We start from the raw sequence: 27,129 nt of genomic DNA, 5'->3' as shown, positions 1-27,129 counted from the left end.
TTTTCACTTCACATCTACATGTCTGAGGAAGTTAGCTGTGACTTACCAAGTCTCTAGCCAAGACCAGCCTTCAAATACCTGCAAGAAAAGGAGGGGTGGATGCTCAGCCTTGGTTTTATCCCACTGGCTCAGATGTCCCCAATTCCCACCCCTGCTTCACCTCAGTTATTGGACTTCATCCAGATGGTAACAATGGTTGACCAGTGAATTAGATAGTTGGGAAGGTGACAAAGCTCCTTTCCAAATGCAGATCTATATGTTTGTTCTGAAGACATCATGCTGCAAATGATGGGATTTGGGTTAGAGACAGCTTGGAATGAACTGCATACTGACGTAACAGTGGTGAGCCTGCTACTAATGTTATCCAAGGTTACACAGTTGTTGACGAGAGTCAAAATGCTAAATGAAAGATTTCCATTTGTTGCATCCATTATTCTGAGACATTTCCATCATCTCAGTGGTGGCAAAAACTGCATTACTATAATGCTGTGTAATGGCTGACTTAAGAGCACCTTTCTTGTTTCCAAAAGTGCTAACTCCATTGCAGCCTGTAAGACCATGTAAAGCTGGTAGCATATGTCATATCCAGTTTCCCATTTTGTTGTACATTTTATGAAGGCATAAATGATGTTTTCCAGCTCAGGTCAAAACCAAAATTCAGTAGGCCCATTTGCCAAAACATGAGGAGAAAATGTGAAACGATATTATCACATCAGAAGACCAAACAATGGATCTTGATATAGTGTGAATGCTGAATCCCCATATCTTCATCACCATTTTTTAAAAAATACATAAATATCCCCTTTTTTGGCACATATTGCTGTAAAGGTGATTCACAAAAATATATAAGTCACCATCTAGGCAACAGTTAAATATAATATTTAATGCCAAGTTTAATGCCAAATCCAGTCAGAAAAACAGCAAGAGAAGGTATAAAAAGAACAGCCTCCAGAAATCATTTAAAATCAATTATTTTAACAGAACCTCTCTGCCTATTGCACTTTTATCTCACCAACAAGCTTATGGTATCAAGCATGATTTTCCCTCCTCCATTTTAGTGTCATGACAACCTTGTGAGGTGAGGCTGAGAGACAGAAATTGGCCCAAGGTTACTCCGTGATCTTCATAGCTGAGTGGGGATTTGAAACTGTGTCTAAATAATCATAGCATGTGGCTTCAGTAGACTTAGAAGTGTGTAACTCTGCTCTCACCTAAACCAAAAGCATGGTGGAAGAGAGGTAAGTTTTGTTGCCCTCCTATAAGTTACAAGGGAAGGTGCCATTAGTGCGTTATAATCTGAAATGACCCTATCATAGTTGAATCTCCAGCAGTGGTGACACAAAAAAGCAGAGCTTTACCAGAAAAAAATCTTAAAATTCGGGTAAGTTCACACTGGAAAAGATGTTGCTTAGATATTCTGATCCCAAACAATTAGAATGTTAAAGGTCAAAATCAGCAACTTGAATTGCACCTGGAAGTGAATTTATATAACCAGTCTCACTGAATCAATAGAGGTATAATATGCATCTGTTGGCCTTTGAGCTGTAATAAAGACTGAACTGGACTGCATGTGCACCTGTTGGTTATGTCCAAACAGTACAAATGCAACTCAATTTTCATCTAATTAAAGGTTCTAAGGATTTTTTGCATGTGTGTGTTGAAAAGTTACTGACAGAGCAATCCTGAACAGAGTTACACCCTTCTAAATTAATTGAAGTTAATGGGATTAGAAGGGTGGCCAAGTTGGATTTTCCAGGAAGGGTCATAGCTGGTATGCAGCTCTTTGCCCTTCTTCAATGTTTGTGTTGACACCAAGTTCTTTGAATGTTTTAGAGAATAGAACATGTCATATTTCTTTGCATACCGAACTTCGAGGGGGAAAGATATCTATCCAAACCACATCAAGCAATTTATATGTTCTTATGCTTCTACATATTGGTTGCCACTAATCATACTTTGATTCGCTTAGAGTGTTTTGTATCCATCAGAAAAAAGGTGTGGCTAAAGTTTGTAGTGATGTTGACCAAGAGGAAAATAATTTTCCTTTGATTTTCAACTTCAGACTTGGCCAGTACTTATAGCTCTTTTCATTCCTGGAACTGTGAAGGCATGTATGGGACAAATGTGCTGCATGTAATACTCCCAATATGTACGATTGTTATTTCCCCTGAAATAGGCAGTCTGCATTTATTCTAGCTTTAGAATACATGTATTAGAACCTAGATTAATCTGGTACAGATGTACCATGGTGGAAAATCCACACATCTTTCAGAAGAAACAGAGATCATGTGTTATCAGGAGGATCACATGTATTGCATTTGTTCCATACACATTCACAGCACCAGGCATGTAACATTTGAGAAGGGATAATATGGTGGCTAAATATTGTGTTAGTCACAGATTTCATATTTGATTTGGTTTTTGTATGAAGGCTGTGTCACCATGAATTCCCATTCTGGCCTTAGAACTGGGAAGAGAAATGTTTTAGCCAGTTTGAATTCAAGCCACCATCTTGAAATCAGATCACATAGTCAACTGACAGTATCACTTTCTGAAATCTATGAATCCTGAAAAATGAATTGATAAAAGCATAAATGGAGGGGGGGAGCTCCAGTATAATTTTGTACATGGCTTCTATCAGCCTCAGATCTAATATAAACAAGAGGGCCAGTGTGGTGTAGTGGTTAAGAGTGGTGGTTTGGAGCGGTGGACTCTGATCTGGAGAACTGGGTTTGAGTCCCCACCCCTCCACATGAGTGGTGGAGGCTAGTCTGGTGAACTGGATTTGTTTCCCCACTCCTCCACATGAAGCCAACTGGGTGACCTTGGGCTAGTCACAGCTCTCTCAGCCCCACCTACCACACAGGGTGTCTGTTGTGGGAGTGGAAGGGAAGGTGATTGTAAGCCGGTTTGAGTCTTCCTTAAGTGGTAGAGAAAGTCGGCATATAAAAACCAACTCTTCTTCTATTTGACTTGAGTATATATAGAACTAGCATCCTTTGATGAGTAAGATAACCAATGAATTATTTTGTGTGGGCTGTACTATTTTTTAATTGAAAAGAAATGATGGTGTAACTAGAGTATATGTCGGAGGTCTGTGATCAGGTTCTCCTGCATTTCCCCCCACAAAAGTTAATAATAACAGCAGGTGAATGAATTGGATAATACAGATTATTAGGTCATCCATTGCATTCTATTGTTTTCTGTGTTGTTACTGTACTTTTTTCCCCAGAGCTGATCCGTGTGGCAATTTTTTTTAAACTTAAAGTGCAATTTCATTGCCTGCCAGCCAGCCTTGTATGGACTGACAAAGCCCAGTTGAGGCTTCTCAGCTTCCCTTTACATTGTTTCTTCCTTTCTTCTGTTGCTTTGAAACAGCTTCCCCTTCTTAGCCTAATTATTTACTTCCTATTGACTGTGGGTGTTGATATCCAGGCATTCCTGAATTGATCTTTAATTCATCCTTTTTCCAGCAAGGCAGGAAGTCTTCATAACTTCTTCTCTTTGAATTGCTTTGTGATCACACTATTATAATCATAATCTGTTTGCAGTCAAGGAAAAGCAGTAATTAAAGTCGCATCTCCCTTGCCCCAGAAAAGGGAACTGATTGAGGATCCATTCAGGAATGCTGGGAATTAGGGCTTGGAGTGAACAGAAAGTAATTAATTAAGCTTGGAGTGATTGCCAGGTCCCTCTTCGCCACCGGTGGGAGGTTTTTGGGGTGGAGTCTGAGGAAGGTGGGGTTTGGGGAGGAGAGGGACTTCAATGCTATAGAGTCTAATTGCCAAAGCGGCCGTTTTATCCAGGAGAACTGATCTCTATCAGCTGGAGATCAATTGTAATAGCAGGAGATCTCCAACTAGTACCTGGAGGTTGGCAACCCAAAGTGATTGGGAAATAATGAGCAGCTGGGAAGTAGCAAATGTAAACAACTAAGTTGTCCTGTAACAGGCTTAATGGCTGTTATTTTCCAGGTGATGCTATTTATTTCAATTGTATGAAAAGCTTCAGCTGCCCATTTCTATTAAAAGGTCCGAACATTTTTCATGAGGCCTGCTGGCAACTCTAAAATAGCACTATATCAAGTGGACCTGTTTTATTCCCACTTGTAGCTGATCATGAAAAAGGAATCCTTCAGCAGCGCAAGAAGGTTGTAATGTGGAAGCAGGCTAAATCTTCCCCCAGAAGCTGCAATTTACATTCTGGAGAAAAGCAATGTGTATCATATGGGTGCCTTTCATTCCCCCAATTGCAGTGGGGGAGGGTTAAATATGGAAGACAGTGGGGAAGAAGGTGTCATGGCCCCAATCACGTTCAAGGGGCTACTATTAATTTTTTTTAATCAAGAGGAAATCCTGATCTCTGATCTCAAGTGTATAATCTAGTTTGACCTTAAAATCCTCTGGGATGAAACAAGGCAAGAAAGTGTTAGTGTCAGAACAAAATAACTATACACAGAAACAGCAATCCCTTAACTGTGCTGAATAAGAGAGAGGGAAAACTAGTTATTTTTAATGTATTATGTTGACATTTAATTATTTAGGCTGGACTAAGGACACTTCATGATATTGGTCCTGAAATTCGGCGAGCTATATCCTGTGATTTGCAAGAAGATGAACCTGAGCAAAATCACCACGAGGAAGAGGAAGTATATAAAGTAAATAAAAAAGTGTCTGTTCAGTGCCCCTCACTTTCTGCATTTGTAACCTGATGCTTAGCTATCTTTTTTGCTCTAAAGATGTGTGAGGTTTTTTTTTCCCAAGAGATGCCGCATTCTGTATGAATAAGAAAATGAAACAATTTATAATACTTGAGAAAGTGAGACTTACACCATCTACCTCTTGCACTGCATGAAATTAGTCTATGCTAACATATCCAAGGAGATCTAAGATGACAGCATCTTAATAAAAAATTAGGGCAGGATAATAATTTAAACATCAAGATAGAATTTAATTTAATTATTAGATCTTTCCTACACCCATACTTCTTACAAAAGAATCCGTATAGAATGTAGAGACACGTACTTTAGGGTTAAATAAGGAGAATTAAACTCTACAAATGTTCTATAGTCCATGTAAAAGGACTGTAAACAAAAAAAGGCATTATGATGTAGCTGCCATGATCATGGGCATCCTCATGCCACTATAGAACAGCCTATTTTAAAACTAGGCATTATTATTATGGGACAGCTTGAGAGAAAGAAGCAAGCTGGATCTTAGCAATGCATTATATTAATTAAGTGGCTGTTAACTTGTACATTACAGAGAAATGGCGCCCTGTTTGGAAATCATGTAAACCATGTTCCCAATGATACAAGAGATTCATTTCAACAGATCAATACCACACACCGCCCACTACATGTCCAAAGGCCATCAATTCCATCTGCAAGTGAGACTACTGAGAAAAATGTGCATCCTTCAGCAGGAAACTCTGTTTTCCATAACCATCATAGTCATCATAATCATCATCACCACAACTCAATAGGGAAGCATGTTCCAAATTCAACAAATGCTAACCTCAATAATGCCAACATGTCCAAAGTGGTGAATGGAAGACGTACAAGCACTGGAAGCCATGAGAATATGACTGAAACAGGGCATCGTTCGCATTCCAGAAGTGATCATCATGAAAAACATAGATCTTCCAATCGCAGGTAAACGGCTGTATTCATTTGGGCTCAGTAAATTCTATATCCAAATCAGATTGTTATATGTAATGTATATGCACTTGAACTGAAATGAATATTGTGCATATTTTCAACCTTTGATCAGTCTTTGGATTTATATTTATATTCTCTGACCACTTCTCCATGCTTATCTCACTTCCTTTGGTCTGTTTCCCAGTTTGAGTGTAACACGGTATCATGCAATCAGATCATTTGATCCATATGTTGGAATTTTTATTATAGGACATCACAGTTCTCTTATAAGGAAATTTCTTCCAATTCTCTTGGACCTGGATCAATAATTAAAAGATAACTTCCCAGTTAAAGACTGTGAAGTTAGAGGAGACAATGTACCCCCACTTAGGTCAGATTAATTCAACGTGAATAGCCTATTCAGCTGTATAGTAGATAGTCCAAGAAGTAAAAAGCAATTGGTATTTATTTTTATTAAATTAACAGATATAGTTATCATTTAAATTAAGTACACTTGTTTTCTTCCTTGACCAAGTATTATAGAACTTATTTTATCATCAGTTCATTAATGCTAATTACATTTTTCCCCCTCCTTCTCGTTGTTTCCATTCTTGGATAGATCTCGCTATTATGAAGCTTATATTAGGTAAGTACATCCCGTATGTAGTGTACATTTGATTGGCTGAGGCACCATCCAAAGCAGTGGACCCCAAAGTGGGCAGCAACACCCCCTGGGGTGGTGGGGTTACGTAGAGGGGCACTAAGAGGCAAGGGGGCAGCAGGGGGCACTAGAGGTGGCCCCCTTCAGCTGTGTTGTTGAATAGGGTAGGTGGTGCTGGGGTTTAGTTTGTGGAACCAAGGGGGCGGTGGCCCGAAAAGTTTGGGAGCCACTGATCCAAAGTCTTGCAGAGATTTTTTTAAATGTCTATATGAGAAGGCACTGTTAAAGTAGAATGGTCAGAAACAAAACTGCATGACATAAGTCCATACTTGAAGGACCACCTCTTCTAGAACGAGCCCCTCTAGCTGTTCCAGTCCTATGCTCAGAGCCTTTTGTCTATCCCTTCTCGTAGGCTTATAAAATCAGACACTGCTCAGTCTTGTTGTTTCTGTAGTGACTGCCACACTATAGATACTAGTCATCCCCAGCCCACCTGGCAAGCTTCATGGCAGCGTAGGCATCAAACCATGGTCTTCCAGCTCCTAGTTCAGCACTAGGCATTTATTTTACTAGATGTTCCCCACAAGACATTGGGGGATCATAACTGCTGATTAGGTCATAACCCGCCAGTGGCGGCCAACTTGTGAGTCATATCCAGACCAAAACCACAGTGTATTTTAGTGAATGAAAAGGAGAAGAGGATGGGAGTAAAGAGACGGTCACAAAGAGGCCGAAAGAGTAAATGGCAGAGGTGCCAAAGTTGATAATTGTGTAGGTCATAATGGTGATGAAAAGTTTGTCCACAATTACAAGGAAAGCCCACAATTCTTGCCCTTTCATCCCTGCTGGTAGCCAAGCTTCCCTCCCCATCATTTCCCCCTTCCCAAAGCTCAACCTTTGGAAGGATTAGGCATCTGATACCAGAGAAGGATTGCAGCTGCCATGGTGCAGTAACTTCTAAGGACAGGACGGTGAAGCATCAAATGCTGCTGGACAGTGAGAAATGGAGCAACCCATGTTTCCTAGCTTAAAGAATGGGCCCATTTCACAGGTTCCCTGGTAGTAATGGTCCAGTTTGAGTGTCTTTGCCTCTGCCACAAACTGTTTCTGTCCACTAGCTCTCCCCACCAATGCTCACATGGGTAAATTTTTGGAAAGGACAGTTCCCCTAGGTGCACTTTCCCCCCCATTAATGTTTAGATTTTTGTTAGGGCAAATATTAGAGTTTCTGTTGAGGATAGTAATTTGACTGAACCTGACTTAGATGAAATCCTGGTGTTTTTGAATGCTTTAATTGACCCAGCATTTCAATATAGGCTTTCATTTGAAAAGTGAGAGTAGAGCAAAAGTCAATGCTGGTAGATATTATACCATTTTTCTACTATTTGTATGGATACAGAAACAGGATAGTAATGTTAAATGATAGTAAAGTTAAAGGAGAAAGCTTAATATTATCTGTGAAGACTAGAGAAACACAGGCACGCAGCTACAAGGATATCTGTCCATCTTGATTTTTTAAACAAGTTATGTAAAATATAATTTGAATGCAATGGGGCCCCCAGATGTCTGTGTCCTACCTGTAGGTCAGAATCAGGAGACAGGCATCTGCCCACAATTTGCCGAGAAGATCATGAAGTTCGAGATTACTATAATGATGATCACTACTTGGATGATCAGGAATATTTTAGTGGTGAAGAATATTATGAAGATGACAGTATGTTATCCGGAAGGAGGTAAGATTACAGGTCCACTGAGAAAATTCCACCCTGTGTATATGTTCAGAGGTAGTATACCTCTGAATACCAGATCCTGGGGTGAGGTGGATATCAACAGGAAGAAGCTTGGGCTTCTGTGTCCCAGCTTGTGGGCCTTATTGGGCATCTGGTAGGTCACTGTAGGAAACTTATTCTGGACTCTATGAACTTTTGGTCTGATCCAGCAAGGCTCTTTCTAAGTTGTTTTAAAAAATAAGTCATGTATCCAGTATATCCAGACGAATGAGCAAGGAGAATGTATACATTAAAAATGACAAAAGGGGGGACTCTAGTCAAGTCTACTAGAATATGTGGTTCAACACATACAGTATCGTATTTACTGGAAAGAAAGATGACCTTGAATGTCCAATGACCCTGTTAAAAATAATTCAAAATTATTATCGGACATAACTGTGACTTGTATGCAAATGTATGACAAACCCCCCCTTTCAAGGCATAGCTGTGAAAAAACCTAATATAGTACTTGAGTAAATACTGTACTATAAATTCCACTTCATTCTTTGACACAGATTTTCATTGTGATCCTAAAAAATTGTTACGGGCCAACCGATTGGTTGTTGATATGTTACCACTGCTGTTTACTCCCTTGGGTTCTGTGTACCTTTCTATTGCTGTTCTACACATCTATAAATTATCCCTTACTATTAAGTCCATTGAGCAGGAGAGGAATGAGTAGTGGAATCCGACCCCTTGCATAATATCTCATTAAAAATGTTCACTGTGAATCCTGAACTATAAGTCTCAGCCTCAGTGCAGCTTCATCCCTGAGACTGGGTTCATCTCTCTGAGAGTGTGTTAGGGCTGGTGTAAAAAGGTAAAGATAAGCACCAGGTCATTACTGACCCGTGGGGTGATGTCACTTCCCAACATTTACTAGGCAGACTTTGTTTACAAAGTGGTTTGCCATTGTCTTCCCCAGTCGTCTACACTTTACCCTCAGCAAGCCGGGTACTCATTTTACTGACCTTGGAAAGATGGAAGGTTGAGTCAACCTTGAGCTGGCTATCTGAAACCGACTTCGGTCCGGATCGAAATCAGGTCGTGAGCAGAGCTTTTTACTGCAGTACTCCAGCTTACTGCTCTGCACCACGGGGCTGTTATAGGGCTGGTGTAAAGCCACACTATTCAATAGGTTGTCTTATCAGCCCCACTGAGCTTCTGCTCATTTCCATTACTTTACCATCTGCAATTTCCTTTGCTTCATTAGCCACTAGCTTGCCCATGTGCATGCACATACAGTGTAAAAATAGACATGAAGGCCATTTATAATGCACATGCTGTGTGTATGTATGTTCAATTCTTTAAGGGAACAGGCAGATGGGACTGGAGAAAGTTATGCTGATCAGATGCTTGGATCTAGTGACAATCATAATTTTGTGTTAAGAAAGTGGAACAAGCCCATCCAAAAGTTAATTGACTAACCTTGGAATAGAGAGCTGCTATCGTGTTTTTAATTTTATTTTATTCGTGTGAGATCCCTTCATCACTTTAGATGTGAATAACACTGACTTCAAGGTTCCTATTCATAGGTTTACAGTTTAAAAGCAGTAAAAAGGTAAAGGTCCCCTGTGCAAGCACCGGGTCATTCCTGACCCATGGGGTGACATCACATCCCAACGTTTTCTAGGTGGTTTGCCAGTGCCTTCCCCAGTGGTTTACGGGGTGGTTTGCCAGTGCCTTCCCCAGTCATCTTCCCTTTACCCCCAGCAAGCTGGGTACTCATTTTACCGACCTCGGAAGGATGGAAGGCTGAGTCAACCTTGAGCCGGCTACCTGAAACCGACTTCCGTCGGGATCGAGCTCAGGTCATGAGCAGAGCTTGGGACTGCAGTACTGCAGCTTACCACCAAAAAATAAAATAAAATAAATGCAACAGAATGAATAGGTTGCTATAAACCAATCAGTGTTTGTCTGCCATGAACAGCCATAACTCGGAAACCATATGTGAACAGTAAATTCCATTTTAGTTTAATTGATTAGCATTCATGCAGTAGTATAAGTAATTAAGAAACATGTATGAGTTTCAGGAGCCAGTAAACCAAAGGCTAATTATACGTCTTTGCTAGTGTAATTTTCATTAACCATCTGTTTCTTTAACTCAGACATACACATGACTATCATAGCAGATATTACTATGATGATTCAGATTTTGAGAGGCCAAAAGGTTACCATCACCCACATAGCTTTTATGAAGACGATGAGTCGCAGATGTGTTATGATTCAAAAAGATCTCCTAGGAGACGGTTGCTACCTTCAACACCAACACGTGAGTACATTAAAAAAAGTTGATTTCATTATTTAGACATATATTTGGAAGGCCCAAGTAGGCCCAGAATACCAACATTATTTTCTCCACACTCTATTGAAGTACCAGAAACAATTCATTCAGAGCACTAGGATCATAATTAACAATGAAGAACACTTTCCCACTTGTCTGCTTGCTACATAGTATGGCTCTATGGCCCGGAGGGGAGTCCTGCCAGGTATGGGGCTGTTACCTTGGTGTTCCCAGTAGCATGGGATCTGGTTGCTCTAGATTCCTTTGGGTTGGGGGCAGGGCAGATCAATAAGTTCGACTAGCCAGCATATTTGATTAACCAGCAACCTCCACTTCCCATGAGTACCTGATAACAAAGCTTCCCATGAGGGCCTGATAATTGTAGCATGAGTCTTTGGTCTTAACATTCAGCCTGCATACAGGTCAGCTGCAAAGTACTGCTCTTTTAAAACTTATATTGTAATACCATTTGTCGAAAAGTAGATAGTTGTGTGCTACGCACACATACACACATATCCCACGATGTTCTAATAGGTACATGTGAGTAGGTCTACCAGCATCTCTCAGTTATAATACAAAGGATAAGATGCCATTGATTCAAGGTGAAACAGAGTTACTACTCCTAGTTTTTCATGTTTGTAGTGAAGCCTGGTGTTTCTCTGATGTTTCCCCCACCTCCTGTGCTAAACAGTACTGAAATTGTGTTGTGTTGAAAGAATTAAGGTTGCTATGCACCACAAACAAACTTCTAAGTCATTATATCCATGTGCAGGATACAGAAAGATTAGATCAAAATGGATTTGCATTGTCTTTGTTCCAGAAAAAAAAATTGTAATCACACGCAGGCTTAAAACAGTGACATAAATTCAATAATATCACTTCAGTGACTCACTTACTGGCATGTTTCCTGTCCCTCTCATCACAGACTCCATATCTGCTAACACTAATACAGCTTTTAGGCAGTGGTTGTTTGCCAAGTAAAAGCAGCAAGCAGTCTCCCCAGGGGAATCTGTTCCATTTCTTAGGAAATGACAATGGAGTGCCAGTATTTCAAGATGTATTTGTACTAATATAATTACAGAAAAAATTGTTTTTATAAACACAAGAGAGTAATGCTCAGGTTTTGCATGTTAGTGCCAGGTCACAATGAGATCAAGGATTGAATCTCTCAGAGATTCATCTAACATTAAAACACAGCTGTTTGAGCTCAATTTGGATTGGATTGTGGTACAAGAGAGGGAATACATCACTTTTCCTCATGCTGCTTTGTCAGATTTTTCAGAAAATAACAAAGAAGACAGAAGGTTGGATCAAGTGCATTATTTCCCTTTGGGAAAAGGGATTTCTGTCAGTGGCGCATGACTTCCTCTCATCTCTTCCACTGAAGCCCCAAAATGCTTCCCAGGTTCTCCACTGAAATTTCCCACTGGATCCAACTCAGAGTCCTTAAGGGTTAATTGGTTTATTGCACCTTGAACTTTCAAAAAGCCAAAGTTTATTTTATTAGATGAATGAAATGGACAGTCTAGATGTGAGATATACATAACATAATGTACACACACATCCTGTCCTGTGAAAGGACAATCCTCTTTGTGAATTATGATGAAATGGTAAAGGAATACTTCCTGATATAAGAGAGACAATGCATTTGAAACTTATAACCAGTTTCTAAATGAAAGAACCACGTCATCAAGGAAATATTTATGCCAACAAATATGGAAAACAAAACAATGACTGGAAATGATCAATTTACATTCCAATTCCCAAGAAAGATGTCAAAGATTGCAGCAACTATCAGACAATCGCATTAATTTCTCACACAAGTAAAGTGATGCTCAAAATCTTACAACAAAGACTGTTACCATATATGGAACAAGAAATGCCTGATGTTCAAGCTGGATTCAGAAAAGGAAGAGGCACTAGAGATCATATTGCAAGTCTACGTTAGTTACTGGAGCATACGAGAGAATTTCAGAAGAAAATCAGCTTGTGTTTCATAGATAACAGCAAAGCTTTTGACTGTGTGGATCACAAAAAGCTATAGCTGGTTTTAAAGGAAATGGGTTTGCCACAACATCTGATCATTTTGATGCACAATCTGTACTCTGGACAAGAGGCCACGGTTAGGACAGAATATGGAGAAACAGAATGGTTTCCAATTGGCAAAGGTATTATTTTATCTCCCTGTCTCTTCAATCTGTATGCAGAACATATAATTAGGAAAGCTGGATAAGATTTAGATGAAGGTGGAGTGAAAATTGGGAGAGGAACATTAACAATTTGAGATATGCCGATGATACTACATTACTGGCAGAAAATAGCGAAGACTTGAAACGACTACTGCTGAAAGTTAGAGGAGAAAATGCCAAAGCAGGACTACAGCTGAACATCAAGAAGCCAAAAGTAATGACTACAGGAGAATTACTCAACTTTAAGGTTGACAATGAGGAAATTGAAATTGTTCAAGATTTCCTATTCCTTGGCTCCATCATCAACCAAAAGGAAGACCGCAGCAAAGAAATCAGAAAGAGATTGAGACTGGGAAGGGCAGCCATGAAGGACTTAGAAAAGATTCTTAAGTGTAAGAATGTGTCACTGGCAACCAAGATCAAGTTAATTCATGCCATTGTATTCCCTATTACTATGTATGGGTGTGAAAGCTGACAGGAAGAAAGTAGATTCCTTTGAAATGTGGTGTTGTAGAAGAGTGTTACGAATACCGTAGACTGCCAAAAAAACCCCACCAAAAAAACCCACAGTGGGTTATAGATCAAATCAAGCCTGAACTGACTCTAGAAGCTAAAATGACTACACTGAGGCTATTGCACTTTGGTCACATTATGAGAAGACAAGAGTCACTGGAAAAGACAATCATGCTAGGAAAAATTGAGGGCAGCAGGAAAAGAGGAAGACCCCACAAGAGGTGGGTTGACTCTATAAAGGAAGCCACGGCCCTCAGTTTGCAAGATCTGGGCAAGGCTAAAAGTTAGGACATTTTGGAGGACATTGATTCATAGGGCCTCCATGAGGCTGAAGCGAATTGACAGCTCTTAACACACACACACACACAAGGAAATATTGGAAAGGACTATACAACTGGTATAAGTAAATTAATATCCAGGTACCCGGGCTCTGGCTATGTCTAAGTCTTAGAAGCCAGTCCTTCTATGCCACCACACCAGCTGTATGGCCATGGGTGGGACTTGCAGCCACCTTAGTGGATGGAGACTGCTCAAGTATTTTTGGGAACTGCCTGAGTCAGTGTTTGGGAAGAAGAGAGCCTACAGAACCACCCTGAGTTCTAAACTCTTCAGGTGCCCACACCAGGATCAAAGAAGGAGTAGGGAGGGGCAAGGAACCACACCTGAGAGTGGTTGCCGGGGTAACCTCGATGAGAGAAGCAGGGCAGACAATAGGAGGCAAGGGCAATTTCAAGCAAAAAAGAGGCTGGATTGCTGAAGGACAGGGAGATTGCAGATAAACTGAACGGATTCTTTGCATCTGTCTTCACAGTGGAGGATGTTAGACAGACACCTGTCCCTGAACCAATTTCTTCAAGGAAGATATGTAAATAATTGAATTAAATAGAGGTGTCCAAAATAATTTTTTTAGAGCTAATCAACAACTTGAGTATTAACAAATCCTAAATCTGAATAGTCTGCCCAAGAGTTCTTAAACTCTTAAGTTTATGATGTTCTAAAAAATGTTATTTGTACCAGCTGGTGTATATGCTCTCTCATGATAGTAGAACTTGGGGTCACCCTGAGAAACATATTGGCGATAAGTCCAAGACAGAAAAAAGGAAGTACTGTCTTGAATAACATGCAGCTAAATTTGTGGAGCTCACTGCCATGAGATGAGATATGGCGATAGGCGATAGCTTAACAGTTTTTAAAGGAGATTGGACAGATTTATGGAGAGTCTACTTTTTGTTATTAATCATAACTGAACAAGTCCCCTGGGTTACAGGGCAAAATGAGAAGCTGTCAGCTGGGGAGGGCTGCTGCTTATGGGCTTTCCTGAAGCATTTGACTGGGCACTATTGTATTCAATGGATCACTGGTCTAATCCAGCCCGGTAATACTTATGGAATGAAAGTATATAGGGGTGGGTTAATCAATGCTAAGGAGAACTCCTGAGATCTCAGAGCAGGAAAGAGCCAGAGGGGAGAGGGGAGAAGGAATAGGGTGACACTAAGCTTCTCTCTTCCCCCCCCCCCGCTATGTCTGAGGTTCTTGGCTTCCTAGGCTCCTCCTGAAGGCAACCATACGAAGGAAGGCAACAGAACCAAACTAAATCTGACAAAGGGAGTTTTGACTCTCAAGAGCTCTTACCCCAAAAAGTCATGTTGGTCTCTGCTACTGGGCTGGAATCTAGCAGATCCAAAACAAAAATACCCCAAGTAACATTTGGACTGTAGTACATGCTGCAATCAATTAGTTGTTTTTTAATGTACCCCCTTTTGTCATCTTTTCTGCAACAATCTATTACTCTGGACTCTGTCCCCATAAAATTGTATGTCACCAACTCACTCTTTTCATGTTTCAGCAAATCGCCGTTCTTCCTTTAATTTCGAATGCCTCCGCAGACAAGGCAGTCAAGATGAAATACCGTTATCCCCTAGTTTTTATCACCGCACTGCATTACCTCTGCATTTAATGCAACAGCAGGTGAGTTTAAACAAAATCAGTCAACTGCCTGTTTGATATGGGATTTTATATACCTGCTTTAGACATTCAGATTGCCTTGTCTTGGATGACTGAAATATATTTCAAGGCCTCCAATCCCTGTTAGAATCCTAAGAACCATATCCTTCTGGATCTTAGCCTGATTCTTGGGGACAAACTCATGACTGCTGCTTAAGTCTTAAAAACTGCTGCCATGACTTAGTTGCAAATAATCACTAAAGGGGTGCTTTTCTGTGCAGATGGGCAAAGACCAGTGGTAAGCAGATTTCTGCAGAGCTGGGATAGAGGTGACAAGGCAGACTGTCGAGTATCCTAAGAGGGAGAATATCTTTTAAAAAAAAGTCTACAGTGAGCCATCTAAATGTTTTATTACAGTCAGAGAAGTTCCAAATGCAGTTTGATTTACATTTTATTGTAAATAAATATGTGAAAATAATATTTATGTTTTACCAAATGGGTAGTAGATTTCAAGTGTCATTAATGCCTGTCATATTCAAGTGTCGAGGGGGAAAGCAGTTTGTCTTTTCTGGAGAGATTCTGTAAACTCTCCGAGGGATATATCGAAGGGAAGCCCCGTGAAGGCGCGCGGAGGGGAACCCCGAATGCCGAATTTATTCGCTGAACCCCAGAAGTCGGCCAATTCGGCTCCCCCATTTCCCGCCTTTTTTTAGTTCGGTTCGTCCTGAACTAAAAACTGCCGAATCGGGGGAAATTCGGCTGTTTTTCGGTTCGGGACGAACCGAATCGACAGCCCTAATTCCATCAAGGGTCGGGAACCAAGTCTCCTGATCTGTTCCTTTTCGGCCCAGCCACAGGACTTCCATCTTTGATGGATTAAATTTCAGTCGACTCTGTTTTAACCACCTTACCATATCCTCCAGCCAGCTGGCTAGTGTAAAAATGGAGGGCTGACCATAGAGATTGTGGGGATTCTTTGAGCATCCAAACCTCCACCCAGAAGCAATGTCACAACCTCCATGACACTCTAGGAATTTCCCTAGTCCCTGTGGTTTTTACCATGGAGATCGGGGAAATTCATAGAGCACCATAGAGGATGTGACATCACGTTCCTGGATACTCAACCTCCCCAGGCACCACTGCCAAAATAACCCATTATTTGCCAGTGCAGGGCTGGCAACTCTACATCCAACCCATGCTCAGTGGTGGTGGCCACCAAAATGGCCCTAGTAAGTCAGACTATTCCGAATGGTTTTTCAGGCCTCTGGGTAACCCAGAAAGTAATCATTCACATTCTATATGAGAGAAGAGGCACAAGGCCTTATTGTTCTCGTTCTTGCATTTAACATATGCTATTACCCTAGATTACACAAAGAAACATTTTGCTTGGATTGGGATGACAAATAAATGCAATTACTGGTTACAGTTACTTGTAGAGCTGTTGGCTATTGCCTCCATGAATCTGCGTGTTCGTGTCAATTAAGTTTTCATCTCTTCCACAGGTCATGGCTGTTGCAGGACTGGATGCCACTAAAGCTCACAGACATTCCCCTAGTCGTTCAACACGCTCCTGGGCCACTCCACCAGCTACCCCACCCAACCGGGACCGTACTCCATATTATACACCTCTTATCCAAGTCGACCAAGCAGAATCTACGGAACACATGAATGGCAGTTTGCCTTCTTTGCATAGGAGTTCTTGGTATACGGACGACCCTGATATTGCCTATCGGACATTTACACCAGCTAATTTGACTGTACCGAGTGACTTTAGGCATAAGCATAGTGACAAACAGCGAAGTGCAGACAGTTTGGTAGAAGCGGTGAGTGCTCTGAGTTTTTGTTTTGAGCTGTGAGATTTAATGGTCTCTTTTAATAACACGGAGAACTCTCCGGTTTTACAAATATTTAATCTTACCTTATTTATTGAGATGTAACATTTGAAAATCAGATTTTTTTTTACTCCTGTCTCTGGAGTAGTGGTACATACCTTTTCTAAATAAATAAATACCAGATGGTAGTGGGCAAAATGTATCTCAGTTATTAAGATGCTTACCCCTATAAGAACTGAAGTAGCTTAGTTTATCCAAAGCTAGTGAGGCTCTGAGACCCAGTCAACTAGGATTTGAATCGATGCACAGTTCTTGTATGAAAACTAGTGTAATTCCCCAACATAGCAGGGCTCAGTGCCTTCCAGTGCCAGTTCCACCAGTGACCATGTTTAAGTCTTCCTGTTGTTATAAAACAAGAGGTGAGAGAGAGCCAGAGGTACTTCCCATCCCCACCCCACCCCATACTTGTGAAAGCCCCTTCTGCTTCCACCAAACAAATTACCAGCACTGCAGTTCTGATAGTGTTGTGAGCTCTGACAGCACCAATCACCTGAGGGAGGGAGAAAGTCAGTCTCTGTAAGGATGCATGAAAGATTTAGAAGAGCAGCAACAGGTGTACATTCTTTCTCTGCATGCCCAGTTCTGGGGTTGCATCAACCCAGGAGCTGAGATTACCCTGGCCAAGTGCAGACGGCTGACTGGAGATCTGCACACAAGAGTCCATTTCTATGTGTAGATAGCCACTCATTGTACTGGAGCAAGAGCAGATACAACACAAGTAATAATGATTTGGAATGCTAAGTGTTGCGAGGCTAATCTGGTTACAGAATGACACAATGACCATAATTACTCATAACCTGATTTCTCATCATTTTTACAGTTATTCATAATCTGATCCATAAATATTTTTACCACACCCTTCTTATATCAATTTTTCTTCTATGAAGCTGTAAGTGAGCTTATGCTATGATGTTGTCTGATGCCTGCTCATAAGCAATTATTCTGGGGCTGAGACAGAGTTCAAGAGCTCAAGACAGGGAACAAGAGAAACTTGGAAAAGATTTATGTTCGAGTATCATTAATTGCTGTACAATTAAATGTAACTTCTGACCCGTATGTCATTATATTGAGCCAGAGCCTTAAAACTACTCAAACTAACTGTGCACCATATTTTAAGACCATTGTTTAGCAGTCTCACCAGGACGATAGAGGAATTTCTAAACAAGCAGTGTAAGATGTAGTAATTTTGATTACGATAAGGATAGCCTTCAGCCCCTTATGTCTTGGTCAAAACCCACACACAAACTAAACTTGGAAAGAATTAATAAGGAAACTTTTGCTATCGGCCCAAACCCAAGATCATCTTGGGGAGGCTCCCTCTTACACTTCTGAGATAAATAGTTTCAGAAAAATTGTATCATCTAGGAAGGAGCCTTTCAAATGTCCCCTGAAATGCAAAAAAAATTGCGGTACACAAAAGTTTTGCATCCTGTACAATGAAAGTCTTGAAGCTTTGCCTCTGTTTGCTTTTGATTTCTAAATGCCGAATCTACTTTTCTGCAGGTACTTATTTCAGAGGGATTAGGACGGTATGCCAAGGACCCAAAGTTTGTTTCTGCTACAAAACATGAGATCGCAGATGCTTGCGACATGACTATTGATGAGATGGAAAGTGCTGCAAGTAACCTTCTCAATGGGAACATTAGCAATAGGACCAATGGTGACATGTTCCCCATTTTAAACAGACAAGATTATGAACTTCAGGACTTTGGTCCTGGTTATAGTGACGAAGAGCCTGATACTGGTAAATATGAAGAAGACTTAGCTGATGAAATGATATGCATTACAACCTTATAGTATTTAGCAAGGGGGGGGATTGTATGATTTTAAATAAACAAAAGTGCCTCTTAGTTCCAAGATGCTAGGCACTAGTTGGAATTAATAAGGAATCAAGCTTTGTACGAGTGATGATACCACATCACGAGGAAGCCATACTTTTATTTATTAGCAAGTGTCTCCGATACTGGGAAGCAGGATCCGAGCGGCAGGTCATCAAAACCTCGGCTACAGAATCTCGAGCTCATCAGTGAGTGAAGGTTGATCATTAGATCCAAGGAGATTTGGACCAGCTTGCTTTCAAAATATGAAGATAAAAGTTGGAAGATTTGCTGTCTTTCAATTTTGTGCTGCTGCTCTTCAGAGTATAAATGTTTTCCCGCGGGGAAAGGGTTCGCACAAACGAAAAGTGTGCGGGAAAAGGTTATGGTGATGACAATCAACAGTGTCATTACCTCCAATCACACAGCATATCAAATGTTCACTGTTCAGAGTATCCACTCAGATATTGTTTTCAAATTTGCCTCTTTTTTTAAAAAAGTATTTGTCTAATACAGTTTGTCAATACCTACAAGGGATTGTTATAATGGACTGATGTTGACAAGGGTTTTTCTCTCATATGTAACACCAGTTTACATAGGAAAATATCATTAAAGATAGTCTGTTTTATGACTATCACATTAAGGGCAAAATATTCTGGAATAATTGCATTTTTACCAATGCACTTGCAACCAGGTTAAAGTAGAGTTAGATAAGATAGTTTGTTAAAAATTATATAGCAGAGAATATTGTAAATAAATTGTAATCTACAATCATTTGTATTTGTAAAGAGATGTTCTATATTTTGTAATTATTGTACCGTAATTGAACTGCAGCAATATTTATGGAGCCTAATTATTGTAATTCTCCACAGAATTCTAGATAGAAGTATTTTTACTTGGACTGTATAGAGCTATAGAATTAAATATTTAAATACAGCCACCTATTATTTCTTCATTGTAAAATGCTTTTGAAGTTTTTTTTAAAAAACTTGATGCTACAGAGATTTTATAAAATATTTTGAGTCACTAGGAGTCTCACTTTACATTAAGATAAGGAAGATGACTATTTGCAGTCTTATATTTGGAAAGTTAAGAGATTTGGAATTCTCTGTAATCTTTTTGACTGAAAACAAAATGTGCTTTCATTTATACTACAATTCCTGCAATAACAGGTAAAACAAAAAATAAATCAATTTAAAATTGGGCCACTTCTAGCAAGGTTTTCTTTAAACTTCCATAAACAATTAAATGACCAAGTATTCTATTTGGTAGCGACATCAAATGAAGAAATAGTTTAGTAGGTGGATACAAAATATGAACAAGTTACTCAGCTTGAAGTGAAATGTGTTATCAAACGATTATTTATAGAACCAAAAGATTCCTATCTTCTTAGGAGTATGGCTTGGTTGCCTCAGTTTTTGCTATTCTCCATGTACTGTTTCAAGGATTCATTTTTATGCAATCAAAGGAGGGCTTAGATATTGTTCATGATGCATTATAATCCTGATTTTGAGGCTAATACAATTTTCAAAGAATGATAAAGGTCAAAAGTATATTTTATTAACACTGGATAAATTGGTTTGGTCAGCCAGGTAACCTTATTAGGGTTTATCTGTATTAACAAAATAGGTAGCAATTCAAGTCACATTTTTTTAAAAATGTGATATGTATGAACTATGTTAATATATAATCATTTTGTACACAGTGGCAATTTGCCATGCATACTTACAGACCTCTTCTTGAATCATTCTTCTTTCAAATGCCAGGAGAGAATTTAAGGGTTTGTAAATTATTTCTCAACCTACATCATTTTGTATGAAAAGAAATGCAAAATGTTCTTCAGAATAAAAATGTGTAATAATTTTATTATACCTGGGACTCTTTTTACTGGCAGCTTTCATAAATGGAATCTGACAGACAGTTTTTTTGCTATTTTTCATAAAACAGTATTATTATGACTGGGGAAATCCACTTTCAACAGCCAAGGGCACAATGCCTTGGAAAGTTTCCTACACAAACTATTGCAGGGATCCCCAACACAGTGCCAATAGGCACCATGGCACCTACCAGCACCTTTCCTAGCTCCTACCAAGTGTTTTAGAAAGTGGTTGGGGTCAGGTGTGGCTCCTGCCCAGCCGAACTTCTGATTGGCCATTGGAGAGCCAATTGGCTGTATTAAAATAATGTTCAAGTGGCAGCTGCCACCACAATGTTGCATTCTTTCTCACACTTCTTATTCCCAGTATATTTTTAAAAATTACACCTCTTGTCTCCTATGCTTTAGATTCCTGTGTGTGTGTGCGCACGTGCGTGTGAGGCTGTGCCTCCTGTGGTGGCCATTTTGTGGTTGTACCCATCACCCTGTGCCAGAATTCCAAAGGTGCCCATAGGCTCAAAAAGGTTGCCTACTCTATTGTGATGAATGGAAACTGTGCAAGAGCACTTTTCAGTGGTTTCAATAGAAGTACTTGCTGGCAGATTGTGCACAAGAGTGCCTAGGCAGTACACAAGCTATAAATTTGGCAGGCTTTCCTGGGTTATTTTCTTGCAAGACAAGAACACTGGCATCATATGACAAGACATCCTTGTAAAAATCTAGCTTGTTTACTGCTAGAAAAGGGATGAATGGAATACAGCATAGTCAACATAGCCAGCACATAGTTAAAGGTCAAAAGGAAGCAAATGCCATATTCGGATGCTCTTATACAGCAAGATTTAAACCCATTCAAGTCCATTAAAGTCAATAGTCTTGGAAAAGTGTAGCTGTATTTAGGATTGCACTTCCAGATCCTAACATAACGTGTCTTATATGCAGCCTCTGCGTTTGGCCTCAACATAACTCTCCCAGACAGATCCAGACTTGCAGCTCTTCTTTGTTATGGTCATTATTTTCATGATCCCCTTGCTTTGAGCAAGATGGCCCTGGAGCCAGCCTTGGGCTCAAAACCTCCCTGCACAAGACTTGTAGTGTGAATTAGGACCTGCAAATGTAAGCCCAGCTCACACAATCTGTTTGCCAACAAAATGGGATTCAGTGATGTCTGTATGTGTACACCCTGATTCAGACTACAGATTCAGCTCAGTATAATGAAAAGCATACAAGCTCCAGGTTCATTCCTTTGCCCCAGTACATGTACAACATGCATACTGGGAATGTGGGTGAACTAGCCATAACATTTCCAGGAATTGAAACATTTCTTTTGGCTTGCCAGCCAAACACATTTGGAAGTTTTCTTGTTACTTAGGTCCAAAGTACTCATTGTGTCTGGCATGTCGGATTGGGGTTTCCCTGACCCAACTCTGATGTTTGCACAACCAAATGTGATGCTGGGGTACTAACATTACCAGGGCCCAATTTGGTCTGGGATGAGTGGGACAAAAAGGGCTTTTTTGAGCTGTTTTGGCTCAAAAAACAGTGCAGAATGGAAGGCTGAAGTTCCCCCCCACCGCCACAGTCCTGAGCTGAATCAGGCCTTAGCACACTTGAGAATTTTGGTTCCCTGATGTCACATTTGGCTGTGCGAACCTCAGAGTTGGGTAGGGGAAATCCTGACCCGGCTTGTGCCAAATGTAACATTTAGTTTGCGTCTTAATCTGATTTATTTGCATAAAGATTATAACTTTATTGGAAACTCTCTAGTTTGTAACATAAAACAAAAACATCCTATAATTAACACAGCCAATGCTGGATATGGACATTAAGTATTTTCTAAGTAATTATACCAATGGTCTTGAAGGTGATGGAGCAGCACTGTTGCCCATCTACAATCATCTCTCTGTTATCTCTGTTTCCAATGCCTACCAGATTATGTAGTTTCAAAAACCTGTTTTGGACAAAAGAAATTAGTACAACCATGGGAAATGCATCTTTCATACCAATTAGAACCAGTCAGGTCTCTAGTTGAAGACAACTTTATATCTCTGCTAGAGGAGGCAGAATCCATTGCGATCAATGGGCTCTCAGGCTAGCAAGATCTGGACATGTTCGTTTCTACAGCCTACTCTATATGGAGGTGGAGTGGAATGGCCACCAGTGGGTCCAGTAATGCCTCTATTCTTTACCTTCTTACTTTTGGATTGATTTAATCTAGCTATGTGGTTTGACATATGGAACTCAACAACCGTTTCCCCTTTCCCCCTTTTTCCTTTTCTGTATCCCTTTATATAATAATAAAATATAATACAACAACAACCAACTCAATAAGGCATTAACAGCAGACAGAGTGGAAATTACACTAATATACAAACAACATTAAAGACTGAATATTCAAGACTGAAAAACACTTTGCACTTCAAAAGGTAGTACATACATGGTTGTTATTAATAGCAGCCTATAGTAACATGTGGGAGGGAAGGCAGTATGGTATAGCATAGCCCAATCTCGTCAGATCTCAGAAGCTAAGCAGGATCAGCCCTGGTTAGTATTTGGATGGGAGACCACCAAGGAATACCAGGGTTGTTATGCAGAGGAAAGCACTAGCAAACCACCTCTGTTAAGTCTCTTGGCCTTGAAAACCCCATAAGGGGTTGTCATAAGTCGGCTGTGACTTGGCGGCACTTCACACACACATAGTAAGATGTGCTAATATCATAATTTAAGTAGAGGCCTGCAAAATAGGATATAGGTGGTTAGCTACAAATGTGAGGTCATTTTAACTAATAACTTCCCAGTGTTGTACAAGGAACTCAGGTATATGTTAAAAAATTCAGACATACCTGTGCACCAAGTGTGTGAATAAGTATAATGTTGGTGATATAATTAAAACCAATACTAATCAAGCCATGGGGGAAATAACTGAACATAAACCAGTGCCATACAATGTTTACAAATCTCTTTCCACAGTATGAAAAACATAAACCTACATGGCCATGCAGTTATTTGTATCTACTTACAAGTTCACATGCATTTTATGATAACATAGCTAGAGAATCCTCTGCAGTTATGTAAACAATTCCAGCTTGCCATAGAACCTGGCATACAGGGGTATCCATCTTCACACACAGCCTGACTTTTATTAATCTGCAGTATTTTAAAATTACTTGCCACATCAATCACATCCCAGTGGGACAGTAAATCATGTATGACTTTTAATATCTCTCCAGTCTAAAAGCCACGAAGGTGATCATGCCATACATCTTTGAATTCAATGCCCTGAGTGCTGTACTGCAAAATAAGCTTCCATGCAGTAAAAGGTGCAAAGTCTCCTTTTCGACTCCCAGATTATCATATTGGTTGATATATACAAGTTTTAGACTGATAGTGATTAGCAAATTGCTCTGTTCTCCATTTAATGTATCAGAAAAATGATTTACCTGGGTCCTCATGAGACAAACCTTACTGCTGTCAACGCCTGTTCGGTGGCATTCTTATTCCAGCACACCACTCTTTCCCTCTGTTAATTACAATGCTTCACATTATCACTGCTTTGCAGCAAAACCAGGTAGCAGGACCTGCTCAGAGCCTCTGCAGTTGTCCTTCCAGTCAGCTTTTGAGTCAGCAGATTTTTGTGTGTGTTCCCCTTCCCAGTGTTACACTTTCCTGAAATGATCCCTCTTTGTATATCCCAAGAAACTTATGATGACAGTTATTTATATACTGCCATAATGTCTGAGCTGACTAAAATCTAACTGCTTTCTAAGATCTGTTTAACCATTACAATTATTTCACTGATGCCTTTTATATGATTTTTTTTACCTTTTCACAGTATGAAACGCAATTATTTGGTTCAGACGATCCCATCACCCTTCCAAAGGTTTTTAATGTACTGTCTATTGTCCATAATTATATAGTAACCAATACAATATATTTCAGCAATAAAGGTAAAGATAAAAGTAAACAGAGCAGTTTCCAACATGCTAATACAGCAGCATAACGCTTCCTAATCTTATGTATTCAGAACAGACTTGCTCACATTTAATAAGCGGTTTGCTCCTCTAAAACCTGAAAGCAGTATTATTGTACAATATACCATTAAAATGCAAATTTGAACATTCAGGCCTTTTCCACTTGGCAACACTACCCTGTGGAAGTCCTGGTACTGCTGCAGTTGCTGACGTAGCGCAGCAGCAAAGGGGTTCCCAGAATCTTATACAGAACGGAAAGGACTTGTTCGCATCACACATGTGTTCTTCACTTGATGACTGCAATGCTGACCAGGCAGTTCTATGCAGAATTACTCCAGTCTAAATAAATGGGTTTACGGTGGCGTAACTGCATAGGACTGCAATGTGACAGTTGGTATGTGTGAATGAGTCATGATGCATTAAACACCACAGATACCATTTTCATATCACCTCATATCACTTCAGACACAAAACTCTTCCATGGCTTTGAGTCACACATTTAACTGCCATGAGACCCAGTGAACAGTAAACAAATATAGTGACATCTGACAATGTTTAGTCCCAAGTCCTATTGTTCACTGGAGTTTACTCCCATGTACACAGGCTTCCAGATGCAGGTGCCATTGCTGGATCAGGGCATAAAAAACAGGGATAAGTATAAAGGATTCACGCCCACAGTCCTTATAGATGATTGGTGCGCTCCGCTTATGAAAGCACAGATAATTTGTTTTAGGGAGTGGGAAGCTCATCTTTGCTAAGACAAAACTGATTGTACCAAAGAACCAACTGTTCAGCAGGCTGATGTGTACATATCTGTGTATGATCAACTGCTGCACATTCATATTTGTGCACTGATGCTGGTCTAGGCCGTTTCAACATGGGTGATTTGCCCAGCTTCGATGCTGATAGGAATGGTTTTCCCCCCTGCTTCCCCACAGCATCATAATACTTCCATGAACCACCCAGATTTTCCTTAGATTTTCTGCCATCTTTCCCATCTTTCCCAAATCTGCTTGGCTCCAATGTTTTGGTAAAGATAACAGAGAAACAAAGCTAGCTGTCATGTGGACAGGAAAGCCTGGATTTTCCCACCCGCCATTTTTCCTGCTCACATCTCCACAGCAGCCACCCTGGCTCCCTGTATGACACTGGGGGGGATTTTTAAATGTTCTTTTTTTAAAGTGGCAATTTGCGTCTTGATATAATGGTGTGTCAGTTACCATTAAAAAAATTCAGAAAGAGCTGCAATGGGGACTGGGGCAGGGAAATGTGAGGACAGCTGCTATCTGGGAGCCCCGTTGCTGCACTATGTCAGCAACTGCAGCAGTACCAGGACTTCCACAGGGTAGTGTTGCCAAGTGGAAAAGGCCTGAATGTTCAAATTTGCATTTTAATGGTATATTGTACAATAATACTGCTTTCAGGTTTTAGAGGAGCAAACAGTGCTTATTAAATGTGAGCAATTCCTTTTATGTTAAAAAACAAACAAACCCGATGCTAAAGACATATTAACAGTAAATACTGGCCACAATTTAGTAGAAAGTATAACATGGTTTTAAAGTATGTACCGGTAAGTGTATTAACTACATATTAAACAAAGATTAACAACATGTGGCAATATATTAAAATTGTATTTGTTCCCCCCCCCAAAAAAAAAAATCAGAGTCATGTTTTAAAATTGTGTTTTAATGATATGTACAAACAGGTAGATCCCAGCCATGTTTTCCACTAAAAGGCATATCTTACAGGAGAAAAGAGGGAGGATTTAATTAAAAACATGAGATCTCCATGAAGAAGGAATCCCAGGATTCCCGTTCAGTATTAGCAAAGTTAGTGAAAGATACTCCCTACTTCTCTGGGTCCTGTGACAGAAGTTGGAGATCCCTTGCACGTTCAGTAGTGAGGAAGTGGTGGGTTTATTCTAGGAAGCAATAATGGCTGGGCCCTCCTTCCAGCCTAGCAAGGAGTAATGTTGGCAGCTTAAGACAATGAATAAAACCAGGCAAGAGCCCAGTTTACGTCCAGATGTGTTTTCCTTGCTTGTAACTGATTACATCCTCAAATTTAGTTCTCTGCCATGTAATATCTGGCTTGAAGCAAGTTAAAGAGATACTGTTGCATCTTTGTAAAAGACTGTTATCAAATCCTGTGCAGCAGGCTGTACGCAGAAATCTGTACATATGAGTCTGCTGAACAGAAGCTTCACTAGTCACGTTTCTGAGTAATACTTCATTTTCTTTCTAGTTTTAACATGAGAATAGAATAATCATAAAAGTATGCTGATTTTATCAAAGTACAGGATTCAATTAAATCTCAGCATTACATTAATTACCTTGTCCTCTGCATATGTAATTCATTGACATCAATAAAAACTGTTAATATAATCACGGATTATATTACTTTTACATGCATTTGTTTAGCCTGTATTAAGTTTAATACATTTAAGTAAATTATCATGTCAAAAAGTGCAGAGTTCAGAACCCAAAGCATTACATACATAGACCAATACCAAGAACATTATTTAATAAGGGGGGGGGGGGAAGCATGAAGCACAATCCAGAACAAGTTAGTTGGGACT

At 40.0% G+C, this 27,129-nt stretch overlaps 1 protein-coding gene across 4 annotated transcripts in view; it reads left to right on the top strand.

Moving 5' to 3' along the window:
- CACNA1D (calcium voltage-gated channel subunit alpha1 D) overlaps window positions 1–18,868 on the top strand; it is a 347,998-nt gene extending 329,130 nt beyond the window's left edge. For all 4 annotated transcript variants that reach the window (XM_056865912.1, XM_056865904.1, XM_056865897.1 and 1 more), the window contains 8 exons: window positions 4,544–4,657; window positions 5,265–5,653; window positions 6,258–6,284; window positions 7,883–8,032; window positions 10,177–10,340; window positions 14,901–15,022; window positions 16,501–16,821; window positions 18,394–18,868. In XM_056865912.1, the coding sequence (XP_056721890.1) occupies window positions 4,544–4,657; window positions 5,265–5,653; window positions 6,258–6,284; window positions 7,883–8,032; window positions 10,177–10,340; window positions 14,901–15,022; window positions 16,501–16,821; window positions 18,394–18,687 (1,581 nt within the window). In that variant the 3' untranslated portion in view covers window positions 18,688–18,868. The remainder of the gene's footprint in view (window positions 1–4,543; window positions 4,658–5,264; window positions 5,654–6,257; window positions 6,285–7,882; window positions 8,033–10,176; window positions 10,341–14,900; window positions 15,023–16,500; window positions 16,822–18,393) is intronic.
- Window positions 18,869–27,129: the final 8,261 nt, after the last annotated feature.

This window comes from Euleptes europaea, chromosome 1, assembly GCF_029931775.1.
Source record: "Euleptes europaea isolate rEulEur1 chromosome 1, rEulEur1.hap1, whole genome shotgun sequence".
Taxonomy (NCBI): domain Eukaryota; kingdom Metazoa; phylum Chordata; class Lepidosauria; order Squamata; family Sphaerodactylidae; genus Euleptes; species Euleptes europaea.
Note: the sequence above shows the minus strand (reverse complement) of the source record. Positions and strands in the feature narration are given on the sequence as shown.